This window comes from Porites lutea, chromosome 4 (genome assembly GCF_958299795.1).
Source record: "Porites lutea chromosome 4, jaPorLute2.1, whole genome shotgun sequence".
NCBI lineage: Eukaryota > Metazoa > Cnidaria > Anthozoa > Scleractinia > Poritidae > Porites > Porites lutea.
In genome coordinates, this window is record NC_133204.1 from 41,792,323 (window position 1) to 41,804,824 (window position 12,502).

The 12,502-nt window shown below is 41.6% G+C and overlaps 1 protein-coding gene across 1 annotated transcript in view; it reads right to left on the minus strand.

The window, feature by feature from the left end:
• Positions 1-552, minus strand: part of LOC140933630 (uncharacterized) — a 15,993-nt gene extending 15,441 nt beyond the window's left edge. Inside the window, exon 1 of the mRNA XM_073383236.1 lies at positions 1-552. This exon is cut by the window's left edge and continues 2 nt beyond it. Within this exon, the coding sequence (XP_073239337.1) occupies positions 1-524 (524 nt within the window). The 5' untranslated portion in view covers positions 525-552.
• Between the last annotated feature and the right edge of the window lie 11,950 nt (positions 553-12,502).

Consider the following 12,502-nt stretch of genomic DNA (forward strand, 5'->3'; position numbering starts at 1 on the left):
ATCAGTGTGATGTTGATGCAAATGGTTACAGCTAAGGAAGCCCATCTTCCATAAGCCTTCTCTCCGATAGCTGGGTAAGGATACCGTACATGGCCTTTATACTCATCATGTCTTTCCCGAAGAATCGCCCAGGATCTTCCAAGCACCGTACCACAATAGCCCGAAGCAAAGCAACAAAGAATGAGCAAACCGAATCCCGTCCAACCCGCTCCTACGATGGCAGCTGGTAGGGCTAAGACTCCACTGCCAGCCATTTCACCGATGATGAAAACTGCGGCTGTGAAAACCGTCAATCCTTTTTGGAGTTCAGCGGCTGAATGGTGTTTTCCTCTCGCTATAATTTTATCATCAAAGCCATAGCCATTGGGTTCATCTAGATCGTCATGATACTGTAAACTTTCATCATCAGCTATGTGTCCAGACATCTCTCCAGGATACTGCTGTCGAATTTGTCTGAAATTTTCTACAGGAGCAACGAGAACGTTGGTTGAAGCCCTCCTCCAAATTTCCTCTCTGTCCTCCATTATTAAGATCTACATAAAACATGTCACGGTCTTAATCATGCATTCATCATGAATTTCAAATAGGCCTCGTATGTCACGCGATAGGTTTTAGTAACAGCAAGTGGTAACGTTGCGAGTATGCGCAAGCCGCTGGACGGAAGTTTGTGGTTTTATTGGATCGTGGCGCAGGAGGCAAACCAAAATGGCGGGAAGGTTTTAGTAAGATTTGCTCAACGAAATGACTGAACATTCAATTCAATTGTAAGAATAAAACATGTCTAATATAGTCAAAAGTGTATCAGATTGATAACAAACAAGTATCTGTCTTTTTATTTAGCTGTAATATCTAAATATCTGAAAAAATTTAAAATACATGAGTATCATATTGACAATAAACAATTTTCTTCCGTTGTATTTTATGAGAACGGATGTTTTATGAGTCAAATGAGTCAACGAGTCATGAGTCAGTGAGTCAGATCTGAAAAAATAAACGCTTCGGTAGAAACAATAAAATTAAGCATTACTTTTACTTAATTTGTCCACTTGCTTCATTGCTGCCTGTACATGCAAGGCCTATTTCTGACATGAAATCTCAACTTGGGCTGTTTGTTAGCAGTATTCCAAGGCCTGCCGCTACTACTACGTGCGTGCCCCGAAAAATAGCCTTCCCAGACACCCTTCAAGAACCATTTAAATCATCAGATAATCCATACTACTAGATACTACTAGAGTTTCCATACCAGAATTGAAGTGCTGCCCCAAGGTTGTTCATATTAGTTGATGCACAAGTTTTAGTAAAGAGGTGGGCTAATGTAAATTAACACAAACATAATGCAAACAATGAATGCCCAAAGATTTTAATCAATCAACGAGCCTTGAAAGCTATTTAAAATTACAATGGGTAGACAGTAATACCTCAAAAATAATTATTCGCACACTGTATGTTTCTAATATAAACACTGACTGTGTACAACTGTTCGACTCGCTGTTTCATACCCCTCGGTAACCAAATGTTGTATATATAATCAGTTCTCTGTAGTTTTAATTCTTCACTCCATTAAAGCTTATTTCTTCACATGTTCATATTTTAGAATTCTGTACTCTGTTCTACACTTAAAGGATTCATCGACATCAATTCACGTAAAAATTCGATGATCTACACTCAATCCACACACTCGATCAGCTCCACGACTCCGAACGACTACACAGTTCTAAGACTCTTGCAAAAAGCTCAGTTTTCAGATCACGTGACGAGTTTTCCCGCCACAATGACGCAATAATTTCTAACACCCTCCTCGGGCAAATTACAATAATTGTAATTCAGTTTGTTCACCTTGTAGCATCATTCACCTTTTGAGGCAAGTAAAACTGATTGGAAAAAGTGGTGAACTACATTGGGAAAATTATCAACTGAAAACAACTCTGCTATTGATTGTTGGACGGGACGCTTAGTGTCCTGGATTGGATCGTCTTCATGATCGACAGCGATCCACAGCATGAAAGAAAATTGTAGTCCCCGTGATGAGATTGCTCGCGAAAACCTAATGAATACTTCCCGGAATACTTACCTTTACACCAGCATGACAAGCTAATGAGTAACATACCGATACAAATATAAAACGCACTCAGGACCGATTTTCTACTTCAAACCTGGCCCAACTATCAACACACCGAATATCAAAGAACGACTGTTCCCAGATTTGAGTCTTTGAGCGCTAGGAAATTCCGTAATAGGTTTATCTCAATTTACTTTAAGCGCTGTGTTCAAAGGGAATTAAACACTTTCTTCCGAGGCACTCACAAAATTTAGGCTGGCCAAGAGCCATAAAAAAACAGAGAGGGACTCTCCCAGTCAAGCCTTTGGAATATCTTAATTTTTAGAACTATGCGGACCATGCGGAAACAGTTTCCGGTAAAATGGTTGACTTCCGGAAGATTCCGCGCGCCAAAGCGAGGCGGTGTCAATAAATGAAAAAAATGGCTGCCTTAGTGGAGGGACGGTGTGTCCTTCTTCAACGAAGAACCTACCATAGAAATTGGTTAAAACTTCTACACAAACGGATCCTTTACAAGAAACGGTAGAAATACAGTTAAAGCGACCGCGTGGACCATCGTTTTTGTTAGAACAGCTGGAAAGAGGACAAGTAGCAATGCGGCCCGGATAAGCGTTGAATACAAAATGCGGGTCCAACAATGCAAGGACGACCGTACAAGCGACCGTGTGGACGTATTTTCTGTTGAAAAAGGAAGGAAAAAAACGTATAAAGGTTTCTAGTATTTTTCTCAAGGACATGACCAGGAATCATGTGGAAAACACCTTTTCCTGCTTCGACTGATATTTTGTTCCGTGCTTCACGTTGGACAATTAACAATTAAGCACTTTAATATTCTTGAACAGAATAGGCCACTTGCACTAAGAGGTCATGTGACATCGTTTTTATGAAACTGAAAGTTATATGATTTTGCCTTCGAAAAACGATTAGTGGGTCATATCTTAAACAAAATAATAGGGATTTGGCTTTTCAAACCCGCACCATTTTCTTAAAATAAGTAAGGTCGTAAATAGTCACGTGATCAAAATGTGATTTTAAAATTAAGAATTATCTCTTTCTGAACACAAATTTTGCACTTAAACGTCAAGGAAAATGTTGAAAAGATGATGTGGTAACGTTTACAGCACATCTGAGCGTAACTATCAAACGTTTAACAAGATATAAGCAAAAAGTAGTTTTGGCCGCCATGTTGGAGGGCAAGAGTACGCCCTCCAACATGGCGGCCAATACAAATCATACTATTTTGTTGAAAAATCAAAGTGCCATAAGATATCTCCCTTAAATGCGTTTCCTCTCAAATTTCGGCCGTAAGATAATTTTTATGTGCTGTAACAATTTTTGCATTCAGCAAGATTCCAACTTATTGTTTAAAGGAACCATTGGTCAAGATGAAATGTCTCGACCGGTCTGATACACCTATATTATCACAGCACTAAGTGATAGCACCTAGCGAGTGTCGTTAAAATTTTGGTCCATAACTTTCACTGAAACAACTGCTCCACAGAATGTCACTGATAACACGTAACGCAAAAGAGTGTCGATGACTGCACAATAAATGTCACAAAATCTACCTAAGCGGTCCCTTGGGGATGTTCTCTCTTTACGTCATCCTAACCATTTCGTACTTGCGGGCGCAAACAATAGAAACGTCATCATTACCTACCGATTCCTCGCGGCCCCTGTTCAAGCAAATCGAGATTTTTTCTTTATTGACTGTATATTTCAACTGTAAGTACTTTCCTTAATATAAGCGCGAGTTACTAGAGTGCCTCCTCGGGATTTCGCCTTCTGGGCGAAATCCTTGCGGGGGCAACAATCGGCTACACAAACAGATTGTGTGGGCCCCCGTGGCAAACCGTCATTCGATAGCGATCGTCTTATAAACCTGGTAAAATATTATCCAATGCTTCGGAAACCTGCTGTTCGTTCCCACCGAGCATAATAGGCAAACTTTTACCAGGTTTGTAACACGATCGCATGATGCTTTGATAGGTCAAGTTCACAGTAAACAGAGGCGACTCGTGCGATCGGCTGTAACTTTTGCCGTCGGTGCAGTGTCGGTGGCGGTGAAAAGTTTATTATTTAAGAAAAAAAGGGGAGACAGGGGTCTAGCTCTGAATGGAACTGACAAAACTTGGACATCTTCAACGTGAACTGGTGCTTGAATGCGCTTTGGCCACTGACCGACAAAGTTTAAGTGTAAGTCTTATGCCCGTTACCGTCGTTAAGCTGACTCCCTGTTATCACGTACAACTAGGAGTAATCGGAGCTTACGGGTAGCAGTTGAGGCGGAAGGGTGGTTGCGATATAGATAAATATGATTATGGCATATTTTGAACGTAAGGGTTGCGTACGGCGAAACCTCTATTTAAACTGTGTATCATTATAAGAACGTTTTCAAAAGATATCGTATGGTTCGGTGTAAAGTGCTTGTAATCGCACAGGTAGCCTAAGCTCGAAATATGAGCATCGGCGAGCATCGGCATTGTTGCGTAACATTCATAATATAAGGATTTGTATGGGAAAAAAACCTATCGTTTCTGTAACCTACGAAAATGAAAGGATTTCAATAAAAAAAAAAACAGCTCACCTTACTTAAATGTGTGTTACGTCTCTCCTGTGTGGTCCACAGGCAGATTTATGGCCGTTTTATGGGTTTTTATGCAAACAGTTTTCTCTATATATAAAGTTTTACCAAGGTTGGGCACTCCAGCGAAGCGGCCAGGCTGATCCACCGAAGGAAAACGGCCGTAAATTCGCTCCAACCACTCCAATCGCCTCCAAATTCCGCCTAAGTAACACACGATAGTTTTCCTTTCCACTCGTTATCTTGCTTCAAGACGCCTTTGCACCGAGAGCGAATCAAAGGTCGCAAATCTCTGCAACCTTTCCCGTCTGAAGCCATCGACTGAATAGCCTGCGAAAACATCCGTTTCTCCTCGCTCTTCGCCGTCGGGGACGTTTCGCGAGGAGGAACGTCTGCGACTCAGCGGCAGAAATTCCGCACTGATGACGCAATCCAATGTTTACATAATAAATCCAGTAGTCATGGGGTTCCAGACACAAATTTGTCCAATTTTACGTGTCTTCTGGTCGATTTTAGTAAAGTGTTGTGTTCATCTACCAACGAGCTCCAGCAAAACTCAAATGCTTTCTTCTAGAGAAGACTATATTCTACAAATATTGACTGTTTTGTTAGAGATTCTTCTCGTTTACATTTGACCTTTGTGGCCTTTTGTCTTTTATCTGTCATTCGTAAACAATAGCTAAAATAATGTAACTACTCCGTCGACCAATCAACGCTTCTGACCGGATTCTGGACCGATTTTACGTCATCAGTATGGAATTTCTGTCTCTGAGTCGCAGACGTTCCTCCGCGCGAAACGTCTCCAGCGGCGAAGAGCGAGGAGAAACGGATGTTTTCGCAGGCTATCTACTGAACCTCGGCTTAAACACGGCGTTACCGTTGAAAGATAGCGACACGGCCTGAGACTCAAATTACTCAAACTCGGAGTGGGAGACAGTCTCTTGCTCCCGTTGACATCAATACCCGAGAAAGAAAACAACGCGCAGTAACGGCAAAGAAATGTATAACTAAAAAGTTTAACCAAATGTCATGTGGGGAGTGTTTGTGCTAACTAATTAAACCTATGATGACTTTCCTGTTGCCAACTCCTTGAGTATTTTCGTATTTTCTTAAAAAATACCCGGCCATTCTAGAAGCTTCTACTTCCTCATAAACCAGTCATTCAAGGGCCACCATTCCAGAACGGCCGCTTAGTTCTCTCTCCAAGTTAACAGATGTGGAGATGATTGTAGCATTTTTTTCTCTTACGCTTTTCTTCGCAGGAAAGGTAGCATGTTGCTTCAAGTGGACGTTGATACAGTGAACGGTGGTCTCAAGTTGAATCCTGATTTCTGCTTTGATTTTTTGGAGGGGAACCCGATGGACCCGCCTTTGCACATGAAGTGCGATATCCGGGAGGAGACTGTTCCTCTGACATATGGCTGTAAAGTCTCATGTCTAGATCCCTCCATAGTATGGAATTCCATCATTATATATAACCGAATTATATATAGCCAAAATTCATTTGTACAGTTTAACGCAAACCAAGAACTATGTAACGGCCAACGTAACCTTTCAGTGATTTCAATTTTTGCACTGTGTTCTGATACGCCGGTTTTAATAGATTCTTTCCGAGCTCGTATTGTACGTGTTGCGACAATGTGTAATTAGAATTTTATACTCTAGATTGTTGGGTAACATTAAAAAGTTCAGAAATTCCAATTCTTTATATTTAAAAAAGTACTAGAGTGAAGGAGTAGGTCCTCTTCTTAAACAATTCAGCCCATTCCCTGGCAGGATTCTATAAAACAATTAATCTGCCAGCAGAGTCTTTCTTATTTGCTTGATTTTGACGATCAAGAAGAAGTAGACTAAAGGATGTTTTACTCCTAGGTTGTTAACTGAAAATAAGGCACTCGCAATAAATATTAACAGAAATTCCTGGCTCGGTTGTTTATTTAGTTAGCTGATTGCATGGTCACCGCGTATTCAATTTTTTGGAAAGTACAACGCAGTTTTAATAGTTCACATTTTTCGCAGAGCCTGTATCCTGAAATAACCCAAACGTTCATTTCACAGTTATTTTTTTCTACCTTTATTCCTTCCTGATGCTCAGACGTTTGTCCGTCCCACGTCTATCAACACTGTTAGAGGTCCTGTTCGGGCAGCTGTTACCACTTCACCTCTCTCGCCCGGAGTTACAATTTTTCATAGCATCTGAACTAAACAAGGTTGTAATTCCAGCGCGAAAGGAGCAAACAGATCGGCCTTTTCTGTTCAGGTTTAGTCTGCGTTACTGGCAGGTTTGTTTTTCGAGTAGGTAAATGAGCGGGTGAAGCCAGGAAACGAATTCGGCGGATACTTCTTTTGCCGCTCGTTTGCCCGCTCTTTGCTCGCGGCTTAACCGCTCATTAAAGCGAGAGAGACCACCAGCTACACCAACTACACGTCAATTTATATCAGTTTTATTACTTCATCTGACTCTTGTTGTTAATTAAGAAGCAATCTATTTCGAATCGACCTCTCTGACCTTTCTTTTCAGCGCCTTTCCTTAGTCTTATTTATCCTTGGGTCTTCAGCGCTGGATTTCTTTTACCGAGGGTATTCAGCCACATGTAGGGCTCCCGGCTCAACTTCGTCGCTTATGATTCCACAAAATCTCTTGATTTTTCTAACCTAAGACACCTGATTTTGCCGAAAGAAATTGTTCAAGAGGACAACCTTTTTTTCTTTTATAAAGAGATATGTTATCTTTTACTTCATGAATAAGACTGATAAGGAATACGACATGACTGAATCCCAACCGGAATAACGAATCAATCGATCACTTGCGTTCTAATCAGGCGCGACGCCAGGATTTTTTCCAGAGGTACGCACATTTTTCTGCATTCTCCTCCCCACCCCCCCCCCCCCTCCCACCTTGATAAAAGATAAGGTTACGTTGTAAGCCTGAGCGTTTTTTTTTTCTGTATATGAAATGACGGTTGTAAAATTCTTTGTCGCCCTCCTATTAGGTTCATTGACTCACAGTTCTTAAGTTGGTGTCTCCGATTTTTGTTTGCAAATGACTGATTCCTTTACCACTTTTTGCCACTTTGTTCTTGCGCCATACGTTGAGGTAATGGTGTCCTATACTTCGACTACTGCGCAGACCGAGCTTGCTATCTGCGAGGTATTTTCCCGCCTTTTCTCCACATTTACCATTCTTGACTCGGTACACAAATGAAGCATTCCTTTGTTTTAGAAAAATATTGTAAACTGCTGAGCAACAAGTAGCCTCCCACACAGGCGTTTTTAGGGGAGCTCTGCGTGGGAGGCTAAGCAACAAGCAGATTTAAATGAATAAAGGGAAACTGTGCTTTTTAAAATAATTATCATTTGATTTTGTTATCACTAATTTTTTTATTATATTTATTATATTTTATATTTTAATATTTTGATATATATCTGGAAAGGGGATATCCTATCACGGCAGAAGTGCAGTTGAAAATGTTAAGATAATCAAAGTGCGAGTGTTCAGAAGATAATAAAAAAAAATAATGATAAAAAGTTCCGGGGTCAGCGTTTTTAAAGGTGGTACTTGACGGTCATGGCCATTTTCACAGACTGCCTCCACAGACTGCTTTTCAATGACACCATTTGGTAAAGAGTTCCAGTCTGTGTTTGTACGTACAATAAAACTGTGTTGGTCCTGGTTTTGGCACTCACTTGATGAATTTCGTAGGATAGAATTGGCTAGTGACCTGTCGCCTTTTAAATAATATATAGGGTGGAAATGTATAAAACCTCGTTGTGAGTCGTGCCACTTTCCTTCTCGGTACCACTTCGGTGAATAATTGTTTCGTATTGTTATTAGCCTGTTCCAGGCTCCGAGATGGTGGTGGAAAGTCGTTCAGTAATAAAAAATGCAAAAACGCGCGAGGGCTGGGGAGAGACAGGGCGGCAGAGCCTGTACGCATTTTTTTAACGGCCTGTTCCGGTATATCAGCTCCTGATATATCCTCTGATTGGTCAATTGTGACAGTTAACATCATCACCTAGTAGCGTGGTCATTAGTTTGTCATCACCAAGATGGCTAACGCGAATCGCGCGTGTGATCTTCATGAATCGGCGTTGTCTTGCGCTTTAGACGAGTGTTAGCCTGTGCCAGGCTCTCAGATCGTACAGTGGGAACGTATTAAAACGAGCAAAGCGAAAATAAGACGCGCACGACTTGGGAAAGGGGGCGGTGGCGGCGGGAAAAATGGAAGAGAGAGCCTGTTAGCATTTCTTTAACGACCCTCTTCCGCCCATTTTTGTCACGTCTGGATTCGGCTGTCAAAACTGTTAACACTTCAGTTAGCTACAATCATTCTCAAGTTTCTCGCGTGAGCATTGCACGCGACGCGAACTCCTTGTGCGATGTGTCATGTGTGGAAATTTATGTCTTCGAATTCGTTATCCTGTGAGAGCATCCGTTTTTTTGGCTCTAGTTTATAGCAATAAAAGGGGGCAGTAAGTTTTTTCCTCTGATGGGTACTGAGGTTATGCTCTGGAAGGTTCTACATTGTCACTGAGCAAATGTGACTTTAGCCGCTTGTTTCACACTGATAGGTCATGGCACAAAAATCGATTTACTACGGCGTTTGTTTCTAGTCGGCAGGATTTGCCCTCTGATGAAAGAGCATTTTCTTTGACCTCTAATTAGAAGCGTAAAGCTTTTTATTGCGGCTGAATAAGGGTTTTAATTTTCTCCAAAGTGCCTTCTGGATCTGACTAACTAAGTGATTTTCTTTAGTCCGGGAATTAATGTAATATTTTTCTGCAATGTTGTGTCGCGCTGGGCCCAGCTCGTTAGTTTTCTTTGAAGAATGTTAAATTATCACGGATAGTGATTTACAGATCCAGAATTATAAGAATGAAGTGCAGCTTAAACTTAAGCTACATCAACTTAGGAGAATTGCATCGTGACTTTATAGGAAACTCCAGCTTGATAGTGTTTCTCTGAAAATGGTGTGAGTCTTTTGACTGGAGCGCGTAGTTTCTCCCTTGGTAAGAGCGGAACATTAAGCTTAACAGTCTTTGGACTGTTTTGTTATTGCCACTTTGTGATCAACCGGGACTCCGGATTACCGAAAACAATTTCGCACTTTCCTTCTCTCGCTTTCTTCGCGTCCTCCTTTCCCTCTTCACCGATGCCAAATAGTTGCGGCCGGACATCCAAGCTTTTTCAGTTGTTCCACTTGGTCTCGCATTATAGATATCAGCGGCGAAACGACTATTATGGCAGAGTTTTCTAGGATTAAAGCAGCTTTAGCCAAGCGTGGGAATAGCTGAAAGATTAAACTTTTGCCGAAACCGGTGGGCATAATTACATAATGCCGAAAACATCTTTACCGCGAGCCAAGTCGCAGACACTCGTCTAAAGCACAAGACAACGCCGATTCATGAAGATCACACGCGCGATTCGCGTTAGCCATCTTGGTGATGACAAACTAATGACCACGCTACTAGGTGATGATGTTAACTGTCACAATTGACCAATCAGAGGGTATATCAGGAGCTGATATACCGGAACAGGCCGTTAAAAAAATGCGTACAGGCTCCGCCGCCCTGTCTCTCCCCAGCCCTCGCGCGTTTTTCTCATTTCTTATTACTGAACGACTTTCCACCACCATCTCGGAGCCTGGAACAGGCTAGACGAGTGTCTGCGACTTGGCTCGCGGTAAAGATGTTTTCAGTATTATGCCCACCGGTTGCCGCAAAAGATTAATCTTTCAGCTATTCCCACGCTTGGCTAAAGCTGCTCTAATCCTAGAAAACTCTGCGATAATAGTCGTTTCGCCGCTGATATCTATAATGCGAGACCGAGTGGAACAACTGAAAAAGCTTGGATGTCCGGCCGCAACTATTTGGCATCGGTGAAGAGAGAAAGGAGGACGCGAACAAAGCGAGAGAAGGAAAGTGCGAAATTATTTTCGGTAATCCGGAGTCCTGGTTGATCACAAAGTGGCAATAACAAAACAGTCCAACGACTGTTAAGCTTAATATTCCGCTATTACCAAGGGAGAAACTACGCGCTCCAGTCAAAAGACTCACACTATTTCCAGAGAAACACTATCAAGCTGGAGTTTACTAAGTCACAATGGAATTCTCCTTAGTTGATGTAGCTTAAGTTTAAGCTGCACTTCATTCTTATAATTCTGGATCTGTAAATCACTATCCATGATAAAACATTCTGCAAAGAAAACTAACGAGCTGGGCCCAGCGTGATACAACATTGCAGAAAAATATTACATTAATTCACGGATTAAAGAAAATCACTTAGTTAGTCAGATCCAGAAGGCACTTTGGAGAAAATTAAAACCCTTATTCAGCCGCAATAAAAAGCTTTACGCTTCTAATTAGAGGTCATGATCAAAGAAAATGCTCTCTCATCAGAGGGCAAATCCTGCCGACCAGAAACAAACGCCGTAGTAAATCGATATGTGTGCCATGACCTCTCAGTGTGAAACAAGCGGCTAAAGTCACATTTGCCCAGTGACAATGTAGAACCTTCCAGAGCATAACCTCAGTACCCATCAGAGGAAAAAACTTACTGCCCCCTTTTATTGCTATAAACTAGAGCAAAAAAAACGGCTGCTCTCACAGGATAACGAATTCGAAGACATAAATTTCCACACATGACACATCGCACAAGGAGTTCGCGTCGCGTGCAATGCTCACGCGAGGAACTTGAGAATGATTGTAGCTAACTGAAGTGTTAACAGTTTTGACAGCCGAATCCAGACGTGACAAAAATGGGCGGAAGAGGGTCGTTAAAGAAATGCTAACAGGCTTTCTCTCTCATTTTTCCCGCCGCCACCGTCCCCTTTCCCAAGTCGTGCGCGTCTTATTTTCGCTTTGCTCGTTTTAATACGTTCCCACTGTACTATCTGAGAGCCTGGCACAGGCTATATTGTTATTCGCGGCCACGTCCTTAACATCCGATCGCGTGATGTCCCCTAATGGTTCATTTTTCACAGTAAGTTGTGAATACCTTTGATTTAGAAGGAGGACAAGGCGTGGTGTTAAGTTGAGGTCGGGGGGGGGGGGGGAATTCGAAGTTGTGCCGCGCTTTTTTGAAAAGGGGGCGTAATTCGACCTCTCTATGAGGCTTGCACAGACGACGTGGACGCTGCGTATTCAAAATTGGAATATCTAGGCTACCCGAGAGGACAAAGAAAAACCAGCATGTTCAGTTTTTACGCCACCATTTCAATTGGACAGTTTTTCCCAGTTATTCTCGCGTTTCCCAGATAAAAGTGAGCGAAGGCAACCAGAACAGAGCTGACAAATTCAAAAATAGCAGATGATGTTTGGTTTAATTCTCGGCTTTATCTGAAACTTAGGTTCGCATTTGCTAGCACGAACTGAACTATATTCGAAGCACTGAGTGAGACATTACATCAGATCATGTAGTATCCATTACACAAACTAGAACATTATTAGTATTACTTACGGTAACATAGTCATTACAATTTTCATTTTATTTACAATTTAAGTCAGGAATTGTTAAATAAACAGTATTGGATAGACAGAATATTAAATACAGGTTGTTAACTTAACCGAGCTATATCTACTTTGCAATAAATTTAAAATGATGTTCAGAAAAACACTTCAGACAGCGTTTAACAAAAACCTCCCCTCCCCCCTTATTAGAACTTGCATTGTTTGGGATGATTTCCAAGGAAATAAGGAAATAATAAGATTGAGAGAAGCAGTGATACTTAAATAATGAGAAAAGGCGCCATGCTGATTGCCAGCTGCTTAATCTGGAGTTAAACCGTTGGGAGTTAATATTAAAATATTGTAACTGCATGTCATAAGATTTCCATGCGCTTGCATTGCTTTCGAGGCGA